At 39.4% G+C, this 26,946-nt stretch overlaps 1 protein-coding gene across 12 annotated transcripts in view; it reads right to left on the bottom strand.

Annotated features, from left to right (window-relative positions):
• The window catches only part of LDB2 (LIM domain binding 2), a 378,106-nt gene that overhangs the window by 31,774 nt on the left and 319,386 nt on the right, over positions 1-26,946 (bottom strand). For all 12 annotated transcript variants that reach the window (XM_074822204.1, XM_074822203.1, XM_074822201.1 and 9 more), the window contains 3 exons: positions 20,851-21,023; positions 15,609-15,731; positions 13,904-13,987 (listed from right to left, as the gene is read on the bottom strand). In XM_074822204.1, the coding sequence (XP_074678305.1) occupies positions 13,904-13,987; positions 15,609-15,731; positions 20,851-21,023 (380 nt within the window). The remainder of the gene's footprint in view (positions 1-13,903; positions 13,988-15,608; positions 15,732-20,850; positions 21,024-26,946) is intronic.

The raw sequence follows: 26,946 nt of genomic DNA on the forward strand, positions 1-26,946 counted from the left end.
AAGGAACCCCTCTAATCTTTGCAAGCTGCATGACTTTGCAGCAGTAACAAAAGAAATCAAAGAGTAAATTCTTACTTTACTCAGGCACACAAGGACCAGTGGTAGTCAAGAAGGGCATTTTTTTCAGATTTTAGCCCCATTTTGTGACCCAGATACACGCTTGCAAGTGTTACAGGTTCTCCATGGCATTCAGGAGCTGTCCTCACATCCTGGTACACGTTGTGTTATGGGCATTTTGATACTTGGCCATTACACTCCTGCCTCCAATCTAGGCAGCTGGCCTCTTCCAGAGAGGCAAGTAAAGGTATTTCTGTCACTACTGGAAGTGTATGTGGGAGGGGAGTAAAAAGAGACTGCCATTTCTCCTGCTAGCTGACAGAGCAAACTGTTATTACCAATTGAGATCCCAGTACGCAGGACAACAATAGTAGATTTTCCCTGTGACAGAAAGAATAGGTACATGCAAACGTGCATTTCTGTTAATATAGAAGAAAATGAATGCGACGGTGGTAATGGTATCAGGCAAAAAATCAGAAGAGCTGGTCTTCAAGCTCATTCTTGGTCTGTGACCATGGTCATACCACTAAATGCAATATCAGAAAAAAAAACTGATCCAAAAGTACCTACATTTAAGCACTCAACTCCAAGAGTATGAGTCATAAAAGTCCTGCTGAGACACCTGTGTTTCACCTGCCTTGGTTGAGGTGAGCCTGGCACATACTCAAACAATTCAGAATTCACAAAATAGTGTGCATAAGCTCCCTGAAGCCATAGCAACCCTAGTAAACTAAATGTGCCAGCGCTGTTATCTGGCAGTGAGGCCAACTGGCAGGGAATGTCCCACCTTCATAATGTTAAGCCTTCTCATGCACCAAGACAGGAGACCACATACAAACTGCCTTCCAGCAATGGACTCTATATCATGGCAACTCCTGAACTGTGGCCAGAAATTATCTGAGAGTCAGCAAAGCAGGCCAGGGACAGCTCTAAAAGAGCATAGACATTGCATTCAGGTACCTAAGAACATTGTTAGATGCTGTTTAATATACAAGGATGGACATAATCTGAGGGTCTTGAATAGACAACTGAGCTCTGACAGACCTGGATGGCTTAAGTACATAGAAGTACAAGTTGAGTACACAGAAGAGCAGCCACTGGCACCTTCATTCCAACTTGCTGTTCAGTGGCTCTTCAATAAAACAATGAATCCTGAGAGCAAAGACTGGAGCATAGAAGTCCTCATTCTTAGTCAGCCATGCTCCCTATCAGCTGAAACAATCTGGCTCCTTTTTGTACTCTCCTTTCTGACCCAGGGAGCCATGCCCTCCTGGTTGCATCGTGGCCCAGCTTCAATAGGTTTCTCACAGCACACACTATTTTTTTAGCCTGTTCATGGTGCAGCAGCACGTGAAGCTTTGAACTCCCTCATGTTGACGAGGACATTGACCCATATGTCAAGATTTCTGGGCAAGGGTTCTGGAATACCAGATAAAGTCAGGCATCACTTACCACCTCCAATGCTGCACTGTAAAAATAAACAAAAGAATGGCTGCCTGAAACTGGCACGGCACAGATGCCTGTGGTGTTGCAAGCAATGAACTCCAGTCAAAGATAAGCCTCTAGCTGAAGGCTGCAGTGAAGCCCCGAAGTCTGACTGTGGCTTTATGTCCTTCTGATCATCCTAAAGCTCCTCACCTGTGCAATGGGTATAATGGCTTTTATAACAAAATTGCTAGAATAAAAATATAGAAATTGCGAAAAGATCAGATACTATGATGATGGGAGTGCAGGTAAATGTAGATTTTCAGAGTCCACAGAAAATATGAGAAGGCATAACAAAATTCATTATAGAAAATGGCTTTACTATGCTAGAACTTTCAGGCATGTTTTCAATGATGTCACAGACATGTACTTTAGTAAATGTATGTGGTTGAACTTTTTTCCCTTCTTCATAATTATTTCTATTTTATAATAGCCGCAAGAGCCTGCAGGCAATGCATTTTCTTGTACTTTTTGGATGGCTGAAGTCATCTGGTTTTCCTGATGCTATGCAATTCATTCAAGGTGTTTAATACTGATAACCAACCACAGATGCACTCCCTGGACTTTCCCATCGTCTCAGTAACATACTGCCTAAAATGGCCAACTAATATAGCAGGGCTTTTTCAACTAAAACTGGGGAAAACATAGAATTTATATTCATATAAAAATACCTATGTGATAAGCAAAAAACAAAAAAGTCATCATAGATTAATCTCTTCTGGGTTTTGTTTAATTTTTTCGAGCACTCCCAAGCGGGAGGTTGAATTGTTCATCACCAAAGGCGTTTTCTGCACAATCACAATTTCTGTGATATTCTATAGATTCATACAGCCTTATTTATTAAAACACAGAGAGTTGAGTGTTATTAAATGCATGTTACTGACAGCCCCTGCAGATACGAATAAAGTAGCTAATGAGAAGAAAAACTGCCCATATTGCCTTATTCCCAAGGCACAGTTCATCTTTAAGCTAGATTGTGATGACAAATGGTTGTTTTCACCTTTATATACATCACCTTCCATGATTGCACATATAGCTGACTAGTTTTTTGGACTGTATCCATAACTAGCCTCAGACACTGTCTCAAGGAGTTGATTGCAGTCTTACTAGTAGGAAGCTGAGCAAAGATGAACTGTATTAATTGTTTGGGAAAACATATGTTTATGTGCCTAAAAGAAATGAGTGCGAGCAAACTTTAAGCATCTCACCTTTTAAAATCTTTGTCAAAGCAAGCTTGAAGAATATTAAATGCATGTACTTTTCCTCTAAGTTTTTTTCTCTGTTTTAGCCTGATTTTTTTATAACTCAGTATAATTCCACTGAAATCAACAACCCTCTTGCAGTTGATATCCTCTGAAGTTCTTTCTAATCTAATTCTTGTCCAGAAAGAAACTATAAAAGAACAAAACTTTGAACAATGAAATCAAACACTGAAATTTAAAAATGTAAGCTCCCTTTAGGTTTGTGTGAGAATATAAATTAGGGGTAAAAGCTGGCGTGATACATGCATCTCAAGAAGTACTAATCAGCCACAACTTCCATTTAAACAAAGGCATTATCAAGGACCAGTAACTGTCTTCATAGCTGGTGTCAAAAAAGGCTGCTTTCTTCTTTAATTTCACTTAAAGGAAATGGAGAGAAAAAAGCCTAAAATATCACTCCAAACCAATTAGTGTTAAAAAAGTATTTTGTTTTATATTTTGACCCTTCCTATGATTTTTCTGGTTTTCTATCCTCTTCAAGGAAATGGTCTTTAGCAGAATTTGGTGCAAGAAACGTGGGAGGACAGTGTAAGCAGAGAAGTGAAAGCATCTTCATAGACAGCATCCTTCTCAAGCCCCCTGGAGGGCTACGGTGCTTTGGCTTATGAGGGTAAATTTTGTTTCTGCTTCTTTTCCTCTTGCTTCATGTATTTCTAATCCTTGCTGCAGCAGTCAGTGAAAAAGAAAAAGAAAGCTCTTGAAGCTTTTGTGGTCCTTTTTTTTGGTCTAGAAGGGAGGCAGCCTTTTCCCTCTAAACTGGGTTCGTACTCAGAAGTCTTGAGCAGTGCATGGCTGTTCCCTGTGGTCTCAGCAGAGCTGGGCAGATTGGCAGAGGTTTGGGAGCAAGCCTTAGAGGTCAGAATATGACAATGTCCACGTGTCCTTTGCTGCTGTGAAGTTCACTGATTAATCTGATAGTGTTCATACCTTGTATTTCAAAAGGTAATGAAATATATAAATACCACAGGAGAAGCTTTGCACCCACTTATGTCACTCTGAAGAAAGGCCACCGCTTTCTGAAATGTTATTCCAGTTTGCATACTTGTGTAATTGAAAGTAGAATTCTTCCTTACTATTTATTACAGCAACAGGAAGCTTTAAGTAGCGAAGTAGCCCACAGAAGGAATCTAAATATTAAAATAAGACAATAGGAACCAACCTCTCCTTATACTAAACTAGAAAGAATTTGAAGCTGAAGCTGAAGAATTTGAAGCTGAGAAATAAAGAAACCAGATGGTCTTCAAGATACAATTAGCCACCAAGAAAGTGCACAAAAGAAACAAAAAGTGTCATGAATATGATTTTAGTGATAACATTGAAAGACTCCAAGAACATACATTTGGGTCTGAATCACTTTTCATTCTCCTTACACTGTTAGCTATCATAATGAGCAAGCTGTATTTCATGTTCTGTTTCTTACTGCAATTATTTTCATAAAATTAATTAATTTTAAAAATTACATTGTTCAAGGGCATTTAGCAGTAGAATATATGATATTCTCTCCTTTGTGTGGCTGAACATTTCATCTCACACACTGGGAAAGAAAATCAGTAAGGCATCCAAGGATACACTGGCATACCACCACGGTATTGGGAGAGTTATAAAAGACAGAGACTTACTATTAAATAGATCATAATATTTCAAATGACACCACAACTCTAATACATCCTGTCAAAAGCTAATCAGTGGAAAGGTCCAGTGTAGTGTTTAGAAGATTGAAACTTTACTTCCTTCCTTTGCATATTACTGTCAGAAGATGATTCCATTTTATATTTCATTACTTTGATTGGAAGGTCTCTAGAAAGAAACCTCTGTTGTAGACTTGGGATCTACATTACATTGTGATATACAGAGTGGTAATACTCCTGAAGAAGCTGGTGCAGCGAAACACCAGAGTGAGACGAGGTCTGCTTCAGAGAGTACTGTGATCTCTGCCTAATCACCAACACCATTTTGTTTGGACAATGCTTGTGTTTTCCTTGGAGGTTTTGATCCGGCATGGCTGGGTCCAGTTCTACTTTGTGAGATGCTATGAAATTTAGGCTAGAGAATATGGCTGTGGACTTTTTTTTCACGTGCCTCATACTTTATGTAAAATCATCTTATCTTGGGTGGAAATGGTGCACAGTCCTTTAATTAAATAAGCTCTAAGTTTTGCCTGAATGATTAATAAAATGAGAAAATTCTGTCTTGCTATGAAAGCTTCCTTCTTTTGTATTCCTTCATTCTTTTCTATTCTTAAACCCTTTCTTCAAATCAGATCCTCAAGTTGATATTTGTTCCTTTGTGCTCACCTAAGAACTATAATCTGTGGCTAAATCAAGTTAATTTTCTTTTGTCACAAAACTCCAAAACAAAACAACAACAAAAAATGCAATAAAAATAACCAGTTGTTGTTGTTGTTCATGAAGCATGGCATTTTCATGGCTAAAATTGCCCAAGGGAACGGAGAAATTAATTTCAATAAATTGGATTTTATGGGTATAAAAGACCTCTGAATAAATGAAAAACTATGAGATGACATTTGGATCAAAGGAGATATACCCGTTGACTTTAATGGATGTTGAACTGGATCTTTGATTAACAAACTGCCTTATTATGAAGTAATGGTGAGGCAGTAACACCAACTGGAAAAGGTAACAAGGCACAGGATTAAGGAAGCAATTTGGGGTAGGGAGGAATATTCAATATAGTAATTTTCTACCTGTGCAGAACACAGTACCAGAACTGACACAATTCAGATGGAAACCCATGCTATCATTTTGATAATGTCTTCTGCCTCCACTCTGCTCACAAGCCTCAGCAGCAGCTCTTCTCATTGGCACTGCCTGTAGACTCTACATTACATCCTACAGGTCTACCTTAGGCAAGGTAAACACAAAATCATGGGCTTCTGATTATTAATTTGATATACCTCTTGATATTTCCTTTAACACGAACAGAAGGTATGCTTACAAATCAAAAGCAGTGCACAGATTCGCATATTAATAGCCACCAGATAGACACTGATATTCATATATGTGTCACTGATATTCATATATATGTGTACATAGAGCAGTGAAAAAGTTTACTAAAGTAAATGGAGAATATTTGCAATTAATCAGTAAATTACTAAACAGTATGGTTCATAGGGTACCTACAAAAATGTGTGTCTGATTTACAGTCATATGTACATATATATAGATAGAATTTTGTTTTTCACTCAGAATTGGTGCAAGAAATCAACCTTTTCTCTTTCTGTTCATTTTGTTTTCAATTCAGGTTTTGTAAATAATGGTAATCTGGTATGAGCAAGAGTCTGGTCTAAATTGTACCACTGAAAGTCAGTAGTCATTCTACTGAAATGAATAAATTTAGAGCAGTGTGAGGCCATAACAGGCCAGGGAAATGCACAGTTTAGCATCTATAGGATTCCCCAGCACCTTCTTGTCTTTTCCTTTCAGTGCTGGTAAAGTTGGAGGTGAGGTCCAACTTCAAGACCGATGCCAGCTGATATGAATCCATATTTCTGTTCTCTCCCCTGCCCAGCACAAGTAGCACTTGGGGAGCTATGAAGATGGTCATCATCTGGGTGGAAAGGACTAGATTAGCTTCTTTACCAGATCAGTCTCCTGACCCAGCTCTGACAGTGCTTGCACCAGTACAAATGAGGTGACTGGAAGATAAATTTAGCTTTGTTTGTGCCAGTCTCTAAAACCCACAGAAACCCAGGACTACTATTTGTTTTTTAAATGCCCGCTCTATTTTACTGTTTAGAGTCAGGTTTTGATTTTCAGCGTTTCTGTTGTGAATATAAAATGGTGAGATTACAGAAGAAAAAGTGGGAGTATACAGACAGACTGAATGACAAAGTGGGGAGGCATCCTCCATACAGACAAGGATCACAGGGCATCACACAAGAAAGATGAGAGCTTTTCGGGAACATCCTAGAAATAGGATCAAACTCAGGACCCCAAGGCAAACCTTCAACATAGGTAGACATTGAAAAGCCATATCTGATCTTGAGATGCATCAAAGAAGATCTCTCCAGCAGAGACAGGTAAGCAGTAATGCCATTTAACCTATAGAAAGAGTGGCAGAGGAAGCGGAAGGGACAGGCAGGCTAACCAGTAAAGCTAACTACATATAGAAGATCATTAAAAAAGATTGTATGACCCAGTTGCTTGTGATATCACAATAAACAGACTCATGAAATAATCTTTCTGAAGTCTAAAAACATGAGGTGAGGGGGTATAGGATTCACTTTCCAAATCAAGGGCAGACCATAAGCTTTCCACAGTGAATACTTCAAGTTCTAAAATAAACTGCTTCCAAGCAGAAAGATTTGAACACCAGCTTTGCATTAAAGCCTATTTCTTGACCTCTTCTGAGCACCCACCCCTCCCTGCATAACAATTTGCACCAAACACCCATGGATATTCAATATTAAACAACTAATTAAAATTTTTGCTGTTTTCATTGCTTTGAACGAGAAGCTGGTTTTGGCGTTTTCAGGTCTTCATACAAATCGTACCTCTGCAGCTCTCATTCCTAAACTTAATTAATAGTTATTATTATTTATGACTGCACTGCATACTAGTCCAAGCTTTAATTTGGTCTTCTAAAAAGAGAGCCTGTGGCTGTGTTCTTGGACTTTTTTCTTCATCTCTCTTCTTTTCTGAAATAACATTAGTAGTTCAAATCTTGTAGCTTGTTTTTATATGGCTAGTCCTTTGTCTTTGTCTCTCTTTTTCTCCCTTTTACCCTTCTGACTTTTTTATTTTTAAACTGCTCCAACCTAACTTCATTCTGATTTCTTACTCATGGATGCTTCAAGGACTCACATTGCTGATTATCATCCTTCTATTCTCATTAGTCCAGACCTTAATTTTATTTCAAAGGTCATATGGTCTGTATGTCCAGTGGGCACAGTAGCTGGCTTGTGTTCATACACAATATATCTTTCTCCTTAACTGATACTCATGAGCCTGGTAGTGCCCTTTGTGTGAAGACTGGCCATTACAATCTCCAGAATACTGGTAAAATTTGCCATTTCTGCTAAAGTCCCAATTTGTTCTCTAATCACTTGCGCTGTGCCCATTCCCCATTCTTCAATGACTTCTGAAATTCCTGCTATCCAGAGACACTAAAATATGTTTCCAAGACATGAGAATCAGAAGTGGTCACTACTACACTAGCTCACTGTACCCTCCAAAGCCTGGTTTTAAATTGCCATCTGATTTTTTTAAATGCTACTGCATTTGCTCCATCTTGTTCTGCTTCTCATGCACTACAATTCTCCCATCTGTAAAACACTTCGTTTTAATAAAATGCTTAGAGATCAATCAACAAAAAGTCCACCACTATTATTGTTAGCAATATGAATGTTATCTTTCCAACCCATGTCCTATCCAGAGACTGCTTCAGATTCCATCTTCTCTTCAGAACATTTCTAAATTGGTGCTTCATTCTCCACCGGTCCCATCTTCTGCAACTTTCTCATCCCTGCTTTTTTAAAAATTTTGCTGTACTATTTTCTCTGATCTTTCTTGCTTATGATGGAATAACTAGTGATATAACTATTCTGTGATGTTGTATCTTTATTAAAAAAGTGAAAAGCTAACATTTGACTGTATGAGCTATTGCAAAGAATACATTTCTTCTCATTTATTATTCTGAAAGTAACATATTACACTGTCTTAGATGCATAAAAGAGAGGAACAGAAACCACTGTGATCATTACTAAAATAAATGCTAAGAAATTACATTACCAGAAAACCTTGGCAGAATCAGCTAATTATAATTGGCACAGATAGATTAGGGATAGCCAGCTATCGTCATCTGAATCCTTCTGTGAGAACCCTCTGATTTTGACTGCATTTTTCCTGGGGACAACTGCCCCAAGCTGAATTGGTCCATCATTTATAGGAATAAAGTCTACAAAATGTTGCGTCTGCTTTCAGCTTCTCTAGTTCTGAGGATTCTTTAAAATTTTGACAGCTTTCATAAGAAAAGCTCCAGAATGATTAAATGATCCAAACTCCCTCCTTCAAGTGTTTGTGAACCCTTAATAGAACTTTTATTTATATCCATTAGGATACAGCATATCACTACATGAACACATACTCCGTCTCCCTAGCATCCCCCATTCAGTGCACAGCACAAAGTAAATGAAGTTGCTGTGTGTAGGACTCCATTCATACCAACGGAAGACATGGAAACATGGCAGAAGCATGAAGCAGGGGACTGCAGAAAAAGAAAGGATGAGCTTAGAGTAACCCACTGCTGCTTTAACAAACTGCCGCTGCCCCCACGCTCTACTGTGGTACTAAGTCACAGAAAAAGCATTTTCACCAATGTGTTCCCAGAAACGCCATCTGCTCCTTTTTCAACTATATAGCTAGCCTGAGACAAAAGACTGCATCCAACAGCAATAGTTTTGTTATTAGTGTATGGGGTGAGATGAAATTCCAAGTGCTCTGCAAAGTCAGGCCGTTGCTTTCTCAGAATGGCCACCTCCTCTTAGCTAATCCCTCAGAGTGCCCTGGTACTCATCCATGTACCTCAATGCCACATGTGCACTCTTGGGAATGACAATGCCTCTTCAGCAGGTAGGTGCTATGCAGCCATTAACATTTGCAGTTGAGATACTAGAATGATGCTGCAGAAAAGCCTACAAGGAAATGAGTAGCGCTGGAGCACTTGCCACTGAGTAAGGGTTAGTCATCCCATGCAGTGTGTGCGTCGGGGAGTCTGTGGCAAACACAATGCATGATGATGTAGTAAGAAGATGATGACATAAAGTAACTCACAAAGGGAAACGAATTCATGTTGCATGGGTGACTATAAATATTGCACTTCTTTTCCCTGAGTACCTGACTTTGCATCCTTAACACACTTGCGTGCAATCTTTCTCCTTCTTCACTGAAGATACACAAGCAGCTATAAAAACTGACCAGATAGCTGCCACAAACTGTTACATATTAGGAGCAAAACAGCTCCCAAATTATTCGAGTTCATATCCTTTCCACGCATGAAACTGTATTTAGAAAAGCAAATTTCCCTGTGCATTAAAGGAAGCTGTGCATGCATGTCTATTTTGCATGTGCAAAAAAATTTTTGCATATACAATGGGTACACATATAAATGGCTTTTGATTACAATGTAAGTATTGCATTTAGAAAATTGTGTCCTATTAAATAATTCATGTTATCCTACTAGCAGAAGAAATCCAAAAATGTCTAGTGAGGAACTAAATTAGTGAAAGTGGGAATTTGGAAAATATTGTCCTCTGTGTTGTAATAGTAACACTTCATTATTGGTTTCTATAGAAAACAAAAAAAATGGATAATCTGTAGCTCAGATAAGCCTTGGTTAATACAGCCATACAGGATGTAAGGGGAAATGGGAGTGTGCGTTTCCCTGCCTAGATACCTCTCTTGATGCAGAGCGGGAGGGCTCTGCCGCGCTCTCACTTTGCAAAGGGCAGGTGCAGATTCGGTTCCATTAACACCAATAAACTGGTTACCAGCGCAGACCACAGCATGGGGAGGATGCAATAGCTACACCTGGGGAAGAGCTCTAAGAAATCACTCCGATACAGTCAGTGGAAGAAAGTAGACACAAATTTTGAAAATCCTCTGGGCAAGATACAACTATATTTCAAGGCTCAGACCAGGTAGTCCTGCCTAACTGACAGCAGGGGCTGACTTTTTTATAATGTCAGAAATTTTGAGAGAATAAACTATTTTACAGAAGACAGCAAGAAAAATTTGAGCTCCAAATTGTGAATACCACTGCTGGTATAAAGCTGCTGGTTTTGGAGTGCATTTAAATACATTAAGCATTGAAGATCTAAATAAAATAGCTGAGCAACTAGAAAATTACACAGAAAAAAAATAAGGTAATGTGTGTGGACTAGATTATTGTAGCTTCATGGAAACTGTTCTTCTGAGTGTTATCTCCATCTTCAAACTCTGTACAGGATTCCTGTTTGTTCCTGGACTCATACTGACAGACTTGGATATAGGTCTTGGCCTTATTATCTGATAGTTCATAATATCTACTACTTGATGACTTGATGAGAAATTACATTTTAAAAAGCTTGATATTAAATTAAAACCTACAAGGGTTTGCTCATTATTTCCGAGACAGCCTATTCAACTCCTAGTCAGCAGCTACAGCAAAGTATGCTGACCCCATTGATGAGGTAATCAATTATGCTGGAACAAAACAAACTAGTAACTAGAAAGAAAGGAAGTCTATGGTTTTATACAGAGCCAGAGAAAACAGAGAGAAGGAGCATTTGGCAAATGACACAGGACAAAACATTACATTTCCAGGTTCCAAGAAGATATATTTCAAATTTGTATGAAATATGATTTAAAAAAATCAATGTTCCTCTACGCTGGACAGCTTTACTTGGAGTGAATGAAGACAAACCAGGGCACATATCCGAAGCTGTGGCTCTATAGACATGTGGCACTCTGGAGTGGAGGTTTACATGCCAGCAACTGCATATATCCCAACTGGCAATGATTTAGCATTCTGTGATGCCTAAGCGTAAAAAACACAAGCTATACCTTTATACCACAACTATCGGAAATCCAGGTTTAAATTCTGCCTTTAAAGAGACTGCAGCACAGCTTGCTGCTGTGTGCACACTGAAGAATAAAAATGATTAATTCTGCCCATCAGTGAAGTTTTCGCTTATGAGTATCACAAGCCTTTGCTGTGTGCAGCAGAAAAAAAAAATGAAAATCATTTTTATGCTTAGTTTCAAATCCTTATTTAAAACCATGTAACAGTGCTAATTACTAAGCACTGGGAAGACTGAATAAAATATCATAAAATGCTGACTTGAAAAAAAACAACCACAAAACAAAACACCTTAAGCCTAAGTGCATTTACCACATTTTTTTAGTGCACGATTTTACAATCGTGAGTTCAGAAAAGATTTTTATGTTAAAATTAACAGAAGAAAGTAATTGGGAAAGAAGTAAATCAAAATGGAAATACATCATGTAATACGAGCTCCCAGATGAGCTGAACGTCTGAAAAAAAGAGCAGAATGATCAATTCCTCACTGCAAGAAAGACACGCAAAGATTGGCTTGGGAAAAAAAGATTTCCTTTTGGAATCACCACAGCGGGAGCCAGAGGAAGCTTTGCACCCAGAGACCTAATGTTGTCTGTTAAGCTAACAAAACTAGTCTGGAAGAAGAAAAAAAGTAAGACTTCATCTTTTCATCCCCTTCCACTTCACTGCATATCTCCCTAGTGCTTATCTTGATCCCAGTTTTCTTTTTCTGAGGATTTTTTCTCTCTCCCCCCCTTCCTTTCTTGCTTTTTTTGATGCTGACAGGGGGAGCAGCATGGGTGCCTGATGCCAGCTGCGTCCTAACAGGGACCCTGCCTTTCTCATTTGCATTGTCACATTCAGCAATTACAGAATATACCACAAAGGACCCAGAAGGGGTCGGTGATAGTGACAGTGCTGCAAATTCAGCATGGTCCTCCAAGCCTCACGAAGGATGGGTACTGAGTACTGCGGCTGCTGTGGGCCAGCCCAAGCGCTTGCCCAAGTGTCCAGTCATGCTAAGGGGATTGAAAACCTGAAAAGCAGGGCAATGCCTTGTGCCACAGGACAATTTGGAAAGAAAGCATGGAAATAGCCTACCTAAGCCAGCTGCTGGCTGACCAGTTTGCCACAAGGATGTAAATGCAAAACTTGGTGTGACTGAGGAGGAATCCCCGCTGGGGATTTCTGGAGAACGCGCTCTGGGATGCCTCACCATGAGACAATGACAGCATGGCTATAGTGATGTTGCCAAAGTGTCACTCTCTTGTACCAAACCACAGACTAAACTAACCATTATAATACAATATGCACAACATAGACACATTATTCTTGAATTTATACATGGAAAAATTCAAATGCAAGGTATTATTCCTCTGAGGTTTTATGCCATATTCTTCTTTCAGTTACACTACAGCAGACCTGCCATGCACAACTCAGACTATAATTTGAACAGTAAATTTTACACTAACACCACAGAAGCAACAATCAGCAATGGCTTATATTGGGAGAGTAAGTACAGCTACAAGCTGTAAGGATGCAGTGAGAGAGATCTCATCACACATCTCAGTCCAACACACTGTCACTCCTGAAGTTCAAAACACTCTGGGGGGTAGGACTCCATCCATAGGGAAGGTATTACAAGGTTCATAAGATAGACTGTCAGGTACAGCTCTACATAGGCAGAAAATAACTGCATTTTCTAGTGTTCTTGTTATCTTAAAAAAGCATACTTACTCACACAATAAAAAGGAAGAAAATCAGATATTGCTGGCCAAGTTAGCTTGATGTATCATTGAGCAATTTGCCTCATTTTATCTACTAATGACATGTCTAGAAATAAGAAAAATCTGAATTTTAACCTTGAAATATGAACTCTACAAACCCATATTTCAGTGTATGCATTGTAAGCCCACACCAGGGAATACTTTCAAAAATAAAAATAAACTTCCAAACTTTGCATGCACTTTAAGGGTCAAAAAGCAATGGGAACAAATGCATTATTTAATCCTAAAAACTACACTAGATTCAGTGCAAGGCTGAGGAGGGAGCTCAGGCTCCCAGAGGCAAGTGAAGTGAGGACTGCTTTGAGGGACTGCTGCAAAACGGCTGGAGCTGAGCTTTCTCTCAGCCCTGCCTCTGCCTTGAAGAGGTGGGGAGGTCGAAGAGTTGGAGAAGACAGGCATCTCAATAAGAATGAGCTGCCATTTCTTCAGGAACAGTGAGGCAGAGAGGAAAAATGGTGGGGAACTTCTTTCTTACAAAAAATAAATCCATTATTCAAAACTGAGAAGAAAGACTGTTAAAAACAGGGGCTGCTGACACATTGCTTCCACTCCATGATAAAATTCTTATCCTTTTTAATGGCGCATTGTTAGCACCTACATCTCTATTACAGTCTCTGTGTTTCTCCTTCACCCTCATTAAGGGTTAGGTCCGTTTCTTACCTGACCACCACAAGCTCTGCTCTCATTACCTTGACTCAAAGCTAACAGTAACTTTTAAAAAATGCTCACAATAATCATCAGCTATGGTATGCTTACCCTGAGGTAGTTGAGGGTGAAGTTTGTCAGACCCATTCGAGTGATGTTTTTGGACAGCTGCTCCAGCACCTGAGGGTCTTGTGCCTAAACAACAGAGAAAAAAAGAATTTTCACTTTGCTTTTTGTCTATTTGGTTTTCTTTATGTGCTTGGTGGAGTGCAAGGAGGGTTCTCTGAAAAGAGGTGCCACTCCTATGGAAAAATTACACATTGATGCTAAATTTATCTAATAAGCTACAGACTTCTGTTTGCATAGGAAAGTGTAAAACATTATGAAACTGGAGCAGAATAAAGACTGTTTTCCAATATCTTCCTTCTGTCCCTGCTCATTCAAAAGACAGAGCTAGGGGGTCCTGTCACGCACAGGGGTGCAAGTGAGCAGGGCCCCACCAAGGAGCTTCCCGAGGGATCACAGCATACTTTGAGCCTTCCGTTTGCTGGCTGGGAATCCCAGAAGACTAAGCAGATAAAGGCAGGAATAAAGAATGTATTGGTTTCCTTTTGTGGATAAGAAACTGAAGCAGAGACAACTCATCAAGGCACCTTCAGCAGAGCTGATCATGTAAGTGGCATTAAGTACAGACTAGAGAACCCTTCTGGTCTAAGTTATTTTCCCAGAATTAAACAGGAAAAACACCAAGTACAGTCCTTCTCTGACCCCAGCCAAGAACTTTACCTGTGAGACCAGCCTCCTCCTTAAAATGAGATCAATCTCATTACTAAAATTAATACCTGCTGGTTGCTGGCTAACCTGCTTCCACTCTCTTTGAATTGCAGCAGCCCCCTAAATACATAACGTTGCTTATGGCTATCCTTGCTGTCCCTTAATGGGATACTGTTGAAGAGTTCAGAAGATCAGCCCTCTAAAATAAAAGATAACCCTGGGACAGAAACGGTGGAGTAGGTTTTCAAAGGTATTTTCTTCAGACCTGTAATAGCATTTTCAAAAAACTCTAGGCTTCTTAAGTTATCTAAAACTCCTTACTAAGAATATATCTTTATCTATGGACATCTAAGTAATTCAAAGGCACGTGTTTGGGCCTGTGTTCTTACCTTTTGTAAAACCATAGTCCTACAATTAATTTTGTGCATAGAGCACTACTAGTTGGAATGCTTCTACAGTACAGAACGGTGGCAATAAGACTCTGTCCTTTATTTCTCTGCAAAGATTTACCTTATAATGTTTTGACTTCAACTTGTAGAATATTTAATATTTTAATGTTCTGTTGTGTGTGTTTTCATTCAATTACAAAAGAAAAGTATTGAAATGTGAAAAAAAATCTGGATTAAAATTCTAAATGTTTCTAAGTGAATATCTAGTAATTACTTATTTTCTGCATCATGCAAGGCTAACATTAGTTTGTTTCATTTAAAGAGTAAATATAATTCATACATACAATGATGAAAATTCACTGACTTCAGTGTAGTTCATATCAGTAAGAACAGATTTTGGACCCAAATCATACAGACCACCAAATGGGATTAAAAGGAAAACTGTGTGCTAAAACAAAATGAAAACATAGCAACAGTGGCAACAATAGAGCACTGAGAAACAGGGGAGTGATGAAAGAACTTGTAAATGGATGTAGTTGCAGGCAAAACAAAATATTTATAGTTAATTGCCTTGGGTGTGGAATTTGCTGGAGTTCTTCATAAAACTAATCTCATCTCTTTGCATTAGGTCAAGTGAAAAAAGGATTACTTACATGCATGGCTAGAATGCTGCGTGGGACTAATTCTCTGTACTGTCTAATAGTAAAGTGCCATGTTTTTATTCTCATAAGATCATCAAAAGTAAACTCCAAGATAAGACGTCCTTCTGTGCATACCTAGAATACATAAAATGCATGAAATAAATTCCCAGGAATTCTGTTTTCAGTGGTATTGTATCATCGATTAAACAACATTCAAAAATATCAGAGCAGTATTCTATTGTTCATCTCTGCTAGATTAATTGTTTCTCCTTCTCTTGGGGAGAAAAAAACGAATGTGGGAAAATGACTTCATAGGCCTTACCATGTAGACAGTAACTTATAATACTACAGATTTTACAGCATTTTACAAACATAGAATATTGTGTGCGCTAAATCTTATTTATTGCATCAATTCTCTTTCCCTCACAGTTTGCTACTGCTAATTAATGACTCGCAGTGGAGGTGGCTGTGGTGCAACTGCATGCACTTGATGTCAAATTGCTGAACCAGTCCTTCCCAACCTGTTTTACATTGCCCTTTCTTTACAATAGCTTGGCATATAAACCTTCCTTTCATGTCCAGTTGGAGTGTGCAGTGTCCTGAATGCCTGTGGCCAAACCTGATTTTTTTCCTACTTTTTCCTTGTCTTTTCCAAGTGTTCTTATCTTTTCCAGGCATTTTATCCCATTTTTATTTTTCTTTCATTTCTTATCTACTTTTATTAATCCCCCCTTCCAAGGAAAGCCAGATGGGGTGTCTGCCATTGGGCTGTATGAGCTGCATTGCCATGATAGGTTTGAGAGCCAGGGGAACAGAGGAGAGGTTGCAGTCATGGACAATGGAGCTGCTTCTGCAGAAAGTGGCCCATACAGCTTTGTGAGGGGTCTTGTCTAAAAAGGAGAGAAAATATGGAAGGAATAAATGCAGCAAGTGGATACTACCTGGAAATAAAAAATAAAAAAAATTACTGGGGACTTTTAAACAATTGTCCACAACTTTATGTGGAAAAATGCCGTGGCTGTGATCTTCTTTAATGTGCAAAATATACATCCGGCATGGTATCTTGACTAGGGGTACTGTAAATGATGCCTGATCTGAAACTTAACTACCTCTGTCATTGATTTTTTTTTTTTTTTCTAAATTGGACTAAACAACTCCTGTTCAAAGTAAACTTGCAAGTGCAGAGTACAGAGATACTGTGGAAACAGGGTGTAACAGCTTTCAAAAGAAAAGGTTTCTGCAACTTTAATTTTAATACAACTAAATTTGATTGAACAACTAGCCATCCCAGATTCAGTTGAGTCTGTTGAGCCTTTTTACAAGCCCCAGCTCAGACTTGGCTAGCTCCCACTTGGGCAACACGTGGCTTTTCTGGTTAACAGTTCACTTAACGTCATCATAGTTTTTCCTCTTGGTTGTTTCTGCAAAAACACGTAACTAATTTTAACAGGCATACTATATAGACAAATTACTGTAGACCTATGAAGGAGAATCTTGCAACAGGTTCCCATCTGCCCTTGTCAACACACCTTAGTGATGACTTCAAATTTTTAATGTCACTTGTTTTGTCATTTGACCTTGATTTTGATTTTCACATCGCTTGCACTATGATGAGAAATTACACAGGGGTACACATGCACACACGTAAGAATTCATACAAGAAGAAAAAAATTTATATTAATGTTACTGTGTTGAGGCCAAAGATCCTGATTACTGATCAGTTATCAGGTTTAAAATTTTTTTTTTATAGTAATACTTTTGGCTTCTCAAATGTTTCTCCTCTTAAACTGAAAACCCCACAGCTTTTAACAGATTTATTTTATGCACTGGCATTAACAAATTTTAATAGAAAAACTGAAACACATTCCTCATAACACAGTGGTAAAAATTTATACATCTTACAAAGGAATTTCATTTCCTTATGTAGAGCAGAATTTTACGCACTGCTTTTAATCAATAAAATTGGCGCAGTTCTTATTTTAAATGGGCCTCTTTTTTTTTTTTTTTAAAGCTGCCTTTTACATAGAATCCAAAAAATCAAAAGGGTCTCCAATTAAGAAAACATTTTCTGTTGTGCTGAATTCATGTTACCGTACTGTGAGCTCTGACATTTTGTTTCTGTGGTAACCAAAATCAGCTGATTAGTTGGCATGGCAACAGAAAAGATGTAATCCCAGCAGACACACTCTAATCAATGCCCCCAGCACAGATGGTCTCCGGAGGATCAACAAGAAAGAGGCTGGCAGGCATTCAGTATATCACGTGGTTGCTCTAGACTAGGCCAGGAAAAAACTAAAAAAGAACATTTCTCAAACTAACCAATAGCTTTTTAACCCCTTCATTGCACTTATTAATTGTAGGAATTTCAACTTAGGCGTGAGCAGCACCTATGAAAACCAACTTTGGTCCTGTGCCTTTTTTCTCAGAATCTCACTTTCCTAACACCAGGCATGTTTTAGAAGTCTTCCGCTTTTATTAACTACCATTTTTCAAACCTGAGTCGTTGCTTGAAAAGAAACCTAAAGCTTATACAAGTCTGGGAAATGCCTGAGATTGTTAGTAAGAATTAAAACCACTGAGTTTCAAAGGCTTCATCTATAAAATCCATCTGATGGCTCCACAGTTGGGTGCAGGGAGAGAACTGTTCAAATACGGGGTGCTCACTGCTTTAGTGGTGAAGGCAAAGATCGCTTCTGCCAATTTATTGGGAAATATAAACATCACTAACTGCAGAAAAACAGTTTGCCTACACATAAAGTTGGAGTGTCTGTTAGCATGGTGAAAACAGAGACTTAGGAGGACTCCTAAAGCTCTCCTTTACCTGGAAGAAAAAATGAAGCACCTGCCAGGTAAACAAACATAGTAGTCAGGGCTTCAGTCTCTTCTTTTACCACATTTAATTAATGCCACTGAACTGTATTAAATTCTTTATAGTATTTATTTATACCTTGGTAAAACAATTTTTAAGTGTGTGACACTTTACAAGGATCTCTTGCCCTCTAAAGACAAGCTGGACTATTGATATTTTTACTGTTAGGCATGTTCTAGCCATATTTGTTTGAAAAAAATTGGAACCACCATTTTATATATTTGTCCAATACTGCAGTATGCAGCGAGTTGCTCCAACTAGGAAAATGTTGAAATGAATAAAATGCAGCTGTGGGTTCCTGGTGCAATACACGATGAGAACTGTTTCAGTCCATTATATGAGAAGTTAGTGAATGTGCAGCTTAGAAGTTGTGAAACTGAAACAGCTGTTAACAAATACAGTTAGTTTGTATTTTTGCATTAAAAAACCCCTTCGTGGTAGTTTCACTGGGTCAAATTCATGATCTAAGGAGCTACACAGTCCATTGGAGTGCTGCTTATTATGGGAGGTCTGCTTTGTTCCACTGCTGGTGCTGTGACAGTAGGAGTTTACCTTTGGGTACATGATCTATGTCCTTGGTATCTCTGCTAGAAGTCACACATGCACAGCTGAGACAACATTCAGCTCTAACTTATTTCTGAGAGAGTAATATATTTTTTCTCCTTTATTCCACCAACTACTGTGTTTTATTGCAAATGTGCTCTTACTAACACACACACATTTTAAACACACAGCTATTAAAAACCCCTCACTTTTCTCCTGGAATCCAAATCACACCTCCACCTGAACTTTTCTACTGGGATACAGAGGTTTATGTTGGAATCTGCAACAGAAACTGCCAGGGCTGCAGCTGACAGAGAGACTCACTGCACACAACAGGATGATGCTACGGGAGGCGACTGTGACCCCCCTGACACAAGGTTTGCACCTAGTCTGGTCCCTGTTGCCAGTCTATCTTGACTTGCTGGATAATAGCCTCCTTTCTAAAGTAAAAACATGATAAGTAAAATAAACTAATTGAATTGAGAAAAACGTTTTGTACTGACTGATTCAACATCACCACCACCACCACCACCACCCCCCCCCTTTTTATTTGCTATTGCATTAAAGCTAACACAAAGGGAAATGACACAGAAGTTGCTTTAGGGAGCTCCGCAGAGAAGCAACTACTGTATACCCTCGTCATGTCCTCTGCACATGGCCAGCACGCACAACTCCTCATGAGCTGTGAGGTGGCAAAGAGGTGCTACCTAGGAATGTCTGGTCTCTTTGCATCTCTCTCTCTGTGTCTATGTAAGTCACAGGGGGCTGGAGGGGGAGAGCTGAAACGACGACACCATTAAACACACACCTCCCAGCTCATCAGTGCTCTGCACACCAGCGGCTTCCTCTCCCTCTTCTTTAAGCCCCACTCGAGGAGCCATGAAGATGGCAGGGAAGACCTTACAAAGGGATGGGACTCACATACGTGCTGAAACAGTGTAAGCCATGTGGGCCCTAGTCATGATGCTGTCAATAGCTGGTGCCTTTTTTGACTCTAAAACCTCCACAGTCCTGCAGGGCAAGGGCAACATAGATAGGTTATCTCCTCCTGATGCTCCTTTTACTTTTGTGCTTTCCTCCATGAAAAAGTTCATATAGTATACCATATATATTCATATAGACGAACAAGTACAAGACCGAAAATCATGATTTCCTCTTAATTTATGAAAGGGGACATTTCCATTTTTTAAATCAGTTTACTGATTTTTTTAATCTAAGAAATTTTTTATTTTAATTTGTATTTTCCACTTTTTGGTGTTTTTTATAAATATATGGCACTCAGTTTAATTACAGGACTAGAAGAGGCCAAGATAATTCACTATCAATTACAAATATTGAATATTCACTAACTGCCTGATCCAGAGCATGTTTAAATCAATTGACTCCTTCCATTGACTTCACTGCCCTTTGGACCAGCATCCTACCGTATTAAATCACTATTTTCCTAGAGATTTATAGTCCTTGGACTGGGTAAGTATCAAATGTGACACATACCATCCCAAATGGTAGGTACCAGCAATCTCACTGTTGCTTTAAAATCAAGCCCAGAGAAAAGGAGATGGGCAGGTTGAATTTAATTCATGTACATCTGATGGTTCTGGCAACCTGGCATTATGTGCTTCTCTTGCAATCTTTCTGGGAGAATTGCAGAGGATGCCCACAGAATTTTCCAGTCACGTAATGAATATAGAAAATAGTAATTAAATGGCTTCAAGGGTTTTCAGTATTAGAAATAATCTCAGTCTACCAGAAAAATGCAACAGCCAGTATTTTTCACCCTTATACACACTGAAAAAGAAAAAGAAAAACCAACAACATGCTTTATTGAGTCTTCCCTGTTACCTTGGTAAACATGGGTTTTCCATGCTGAGTGACCATGGTGCATTGATCACAGTCCACTGTGATGGATGAGTTGTGGTATGACTCTTTTGAGTGCTTGAGAATGTAATACAGGTCTGTTACACCTCCTTCAAAGACAGTGCTAAAATAACGAGGAATGAGGGTCCTTCCAATTGCTGTGAGGAAAATACAAAGCAGAATTCAGCAAATGCTCTAGGTTACAAAATCTCAAACCATTTGCTAACAGAACATGAATAATTTTAAGTGCAATGAAATCAAACTTTCATTTAACGAATATAATACATGTTCTCTGTCTGCTGTAGAAATGAAGTTGCGCCTGCTCCCATTGAAATCAATGAAAATGGCTTACTCCATTCAGACGGAGCAGGCTCATCTTATTTAATCTTTTTACATTGATGGTGAGTTAGAGTCACTCTTGAAACCATCTGCAAGGTTTTTTGTCCCAAAGTAATTATTATACAGAAAGCCACATGGTGTCAATTATGACTGAAAGTTGGATATTACTCATAAATGTATAAATACAAGTGGTGAGCATTTACAGAAATATACTCATATACCCAAAAAGGCAAAGCACATTTATATAGGGGGGGTGTGTACACATATATGTTTGTCTGCATGTGGGCATGTGTATATTTATATATACCCACCCACACATACAGACACACACGTGCACACACGTTCTTGAATAGGAGGGCTACTGCTGAGAAATCAGAGTCCTGGGGATCAAAGAAGGACCTGAGAATGCAATATGATATATGTTACACAATATATGACTATCCAGAGGTCTATCTGAGGTGTCTCTTTACACCAGAATTATTTATGTCATAGGCTAGATAGCCTAAACAGATGCCTGAACTAGCTTATATGCACACTTAAACTCCAAACTATGGACTCAAGGTACCCAATTCTGCAATACTTACTCAGGCAAAACCCTCACTGAAGTCGCACCTCTCACTTCAATAGCAGTTTCAGGTAAGTACTACAAGGTCTAATTCCAAATAATAGTAATAGTGAGCTTCTCAGTGTACTTCAGATGCAAAAACAAGCAGAAACACTGACATCAAAGGCAAGTATCTCATATGCAACTGATGTTTTCCATCTCCGTTTTTACAGATAAATATGGATGCAACCACAAGCCTGGTATGACAGAACACTTCAGTTTATAATAGACCAATACTTCCATACCAAATGACTCATTGCTTTGTATGCATTAATCAATCTACAGTAATTCTGAGTGGATACATAAAAATTGCCTCAATTTTACAGAGGGAAAAACCAAGTGATCTAAGCTGTGTTTTGGAAGAATGGGACAGAAAAGTCACCATCAACAGGCAAGATTAGAGTTTATTAATTCCTAATTCTTATTTGTCTATTAGGACTATGTGGTGACTCATGCCTCCCTCATTTGCTGTATACTTTTGAGAGTAATTTCTAAAAAAATTATTTTCATAGGAATTTTGCCAGCATATGAACAAAGGCTCCTGACCCTAAAAATGTATTTGCAAGTGGGTGTTGTAAATTAAAAAGTATGGCGTTTTCACAGTAGTTCTGTGAAAACTGTTTCTGCTCTGTGCATTACAATGTGGAATATTGCATGTGCAGTCATAACGCACATTATATAATGAAAATATACAAATATAGAAAATTAGGACTTCTTAAAGCTTTTGCTGTATTATTAGACATTAATGCAATTTAATGTACAAAAATATACCACATTCTCTGGAAGTGGCTGACAATTCAAGAAATACGTTGAACGACTATTTTACGACTCTAGCTCCTAAAAATACCCACCCACTCACCATGCATATATTAATTTTCTACAGTCTTTTAATTTAATTTAGAAAAACTGAAGTCCAGTGTATCAGCATAGGACTCAACTCAGACTTTAACTCAAATTTCTCCATGTTGGTATGGTATATAGTAAAAAGTGAAATTTACCCATCAATTTAATTTCTTGCTCCCCTAAGGCTAATTAGTGCAAATTAAATTTCCTGCTAATCATCCTAAGCAGCAAATGTGTGATATGAAAATCCAGCATTCCTACTGATTGTGATAAACCTCTATTCACATGACTTATGCACTGCATAAATATCTTGAAACTATTTTAACTGCAGTTTACAGACCGTTCCCAAAGTAGCATGGTCATATGGTGTTGCTTTTTGCCTTGTATTCACAGCTACAACACATTAAAGAAGGCTAGAAATACATTAAATGCCTTATTCTTATTTCTTTTCCTAGTAAGCATTATCTGTGTTTGCCACAGGGATATGCTACTGTGAACAACAAAGTGGGGGACCAAAAGGATGAAGAGGAATAGAGGTGCACACACGGATATGCCCCATGGAACCTGATTTTCAATGACAGATGCACATGCAGACCCTGTGTGTAGAATTGAAAATAGCTAGTGCAAATGTCCAGTATAAATGATTACAGCTAATATTCAGCTCCAGAAGAAACAATAACGGAAACCTGTATTAAGAAGCAAACCTGTCCTCAGCTCACCATGTTGCCTTGCCACAGAAGACTGAAGCAGGTTCAAGGTTTTGGTTCTCTTCTTGAAGCACTCAATGGCTTAAAAAGATCACTTAATTTCTAGCATAAACATTAAACTCTCTATAGCAGTAACAAAGCTTATTTGTGCAGGAGATGGCATTTCCAAGAACAACAAAAGGCTGTGGAACAGCTCTTCTAAAGTCTAGGGATCATCACAAACTTTATGCATTTTAAGTGCAAAGGACTTTTCCTTGATTTTTTTCTCCTCCAAAATACAATCGTGTATATGAGAATTCAAGCACATATGTATGCACACCCCCATCTCTGATGCATGCATACATACAATCCTTTCCTGGGCATAGGAACATGAATGTGGCAAACGTGCTTTTCCTTCCCTTTTTGCAGTAGATGGACATGCTCAGGTGTGGATGTACACCACCTCTGTCAGCCACTGTACATCTCAACAGGATTTTAGCAACACCATATATCTTCTGCCAGAGTCAGATGAAGCTACCTCCTAGGAGAACTCCAAGTAATATGAAGGCAGGATTACGGGACAACTTGATACTTGTGGCCACTTCAGGATGTAGCTTAGCCATCCTTGTGCCAGTGAAGTGAACTCACACCTTGCAAAGCACAGAGCAAGCTGGATGCTAGGTTGGTCTTGGGTTTGCAATTCCCCAGAGGCAGTTACAGACAATAATGGAAAGTATAGTCTAAAGAGGATATGGTGTAATATCTAATCACACCAATAGGGCTGAATGAAGCTTTACATGCTACTGCCATTGGGATTCCTTCATGTTTTAAGAGTGTGGCTTTTAGTCCACAGAACACACTTTTAAGAATGTATCTCTGTGCATGGTTTTGTAGGGCTACTCCCTCCCACACCACACTTCCCTAAAGGAGCATCCTATGGACACTCTTAGAGCCAGCACACAGATCTTTGCCATAGGAGCTCCAAGACTGAACATTTGCAGTGGCAGCTGGAGTATGGGGAGACTTTTGTAATTTCCTTTCCTGTTGTCAGGGCCCTGACAGCACCCTGAGAGCACCCCTGCTTCAGGGTTGGACTGTCAGGCAGGTTTTCTTTCTAGCTTCTCAGGGGGGATCCTTGCCCAGCCACTGCAAGGCTTTTTGCCTACATCCTCATGGAGTTCCCTGCAACCGGATCTCCTTCCAGTCCTGTCTCCTATCCAACTGTTGCTCTTTACTCTTTCTCCAATCTCTGCTCACCTACCTGCATGACCCAATCCTACATTTTCTTACCTTATGGTTGGTTGCTTTGCATGGTTATCTTCCAAGTTCACTGTTCAACTCCCAGTATCTCCCCGTCTTCTCTTCTCTTCCCCTCCTTGCACGTTGCCCCTTTTTCTCTTGCTCAGGGAGGCTCACTAACCCTTCCCAAATCCACACTATTTCCTCATTCTCCTTACTTAAGCAGGCACAGTTATCTAGTCTCAGTCTCCTTGTTCTCCTCCACTCACCCCAAAATGACAGCTTCACACACACTTTCTCAGTGCCCTTCCTACCCAGCCAGGCTGTCCCAGCTTGTTGTCCCAGGCTCCCTGCCTCAGCAGTCTAAGCCCTCCTTCTGGATCTTGATTTTGTGTTCCCCCCCCCCCCCCCCCCCCCCCGATTCTCTCTCTCTGCCCTTTTCCTCACTCTGCCTCCTCCTAAGAGCAGATTCTTTCCCCAAACGAACCCCATCTCCCATTCCTTCTTCAACTTCTCATCCAGCCAGGGTCCAGGCAAGAGGACCTCTTCCCTCTGTGCCCCCATCCAGCCAAACATCTCCCCGTTCCCCGTCTTTTTCTCATAGACTTCCAACTCTCCTTTGCTTAATCATCCTTCATCTTCTCCTCTCACCTGCCAGTTACTATTTCTCTCCCATCTCTCACATCACAATGTCACCTTGCCCTGATTTTTTCCCTTCTTTTTTTTCCCCTCCTCTTTCCTCTTCTTTCCTCCACATTCAGGTCATTGCTTCCTTTGCAGGGCCACCTGGATCCCAGGCACATCCGCCAGCAGTGCAGGAGAAGGAAGGGCTTCCTGCTCTCGCATGCAGCACTGGCTGAGCCTTCCCTGCAGGCTTTGCAGTGGAAATGTCCACGACTTCACACAGCCCTGAGGTGCAACTAGTCTAGTTACTCTTTGCAGCTGGCATGTGGATAGCCCCACTGGGCTCCTATGAGGAGCCTTACTATGCTCCTGGGAAAGGGATTCCTTGGAAATTCTAGCTGTCAAACTCTGGTAAAACCTGCACCAAGCACTTGAGAATTGGTGTTTTTTTCCCCAAAAGATTTATAAATTTGCTAAATGCAGTCAGATTTTCACAAAGAGGAAAAAAGGGAAACCCCTGCTGCAAAGGTGAGCAACCCTACTCCAAAGCATACAGATTCTTGGGCATTTAATAAACAATGTTGCAAGACTTTTTTAACATGGACACAGCAATATTTTTCCATTTGGGGGGAAAGAAGAAATCCCTTTTGGCTTAAATAAAAAAGAACTAGCTAAAAGCAAAAACAATTTCAGCTTTATTGGGTCAAGTTTGGCAAAATTATAAATAAGTAGAAAGAAGACCTTTTAATGGGACTTATCAAACAATATTAATAATAGATGCTATATCATCTGCCTGAAAGAATACATTAGAATAGCCATGACTGCTGAGGCTCTGAGCCTAATATTCAGGCTTAGGAAAGCAGATGTAGCTTCATACCTGAACCTATAAAAATACTAACCTGCTCTTACAGTCACATTACGCAGAAAAAACCTTTTTATAGTGTGAAATGTGACACTCTTGATTGTAAGATACTTGATACACTAGAAGGAAAATTCACCTGCCCCTCAGCATTCAGGCAATAATTCCAGATCACTGGAATGCTGCTTTAATTTATCATTTTGTTCTGGGCAGCATCCTTCATCCCTAGCTGAGTAGCTGAGGTTGTACTATTTCCCATGAGAAATGGGCACTGCCCCTTAATGTTTGCTTCATTTGTGCTAATAAATCCCCAGATAGCAAAGCAAATTGACAAAGATCAGCTGGATTTAGCAACAGGTAATATTTATATGAAAATGTCTATAAGAAAGGCATATCTGAAGTGACTACTTTGCACAAAACATAACACTGTAATTCACTAGAATGACGTACCTTTAGCCTATTCAGTGCTGTAACAGCTTGACTATATGTGATTTTGTATACCTTTTCAGTGGATCAGAGACCTAAATACAATTTTAGAATTGAAGTAAGACAGGTAGATTTGTGACACTCCCCCAAATATGAGTGGCCCAGAAATCAATTAATTCAATCTATGAACATAGGCAAGAAGTTTTACAGGTCAGTGACTAACACGAATTCTAAAGAAAAAAACGAAACCATCTGACATATTAAATGGCCCAAGGCCTGCCTCTCAGTGGGGGGATGCACTCAGGTCATGCTCCTGCTTTTTGGCCTGGGCATGCAACAATAATGATTAGGGTGCCCCTCTGTCATCCTGATCCTAGCAATCATTATTTTCATGCCGTCCTTTAATTTATCTCCCCTTTTAAATATGTTTGCCTGAGTGTAAAATACTTTATTCTCTCAGG

Source organism: Strix aluco, chromosome 4 (genome assembly GCF_031877795.1).
Source record: "Strix aluco isolate bStrAlu1 chromosome 4, bStrAlu1.hap1, whole genome shotgun sequence".
In the NCBI taxonomy this organism is placed as follows: Eukaryota; Metazoa; Chordata; class Aves; order Strigiformes; family Strigidae; genus Strix; species Strix aluco.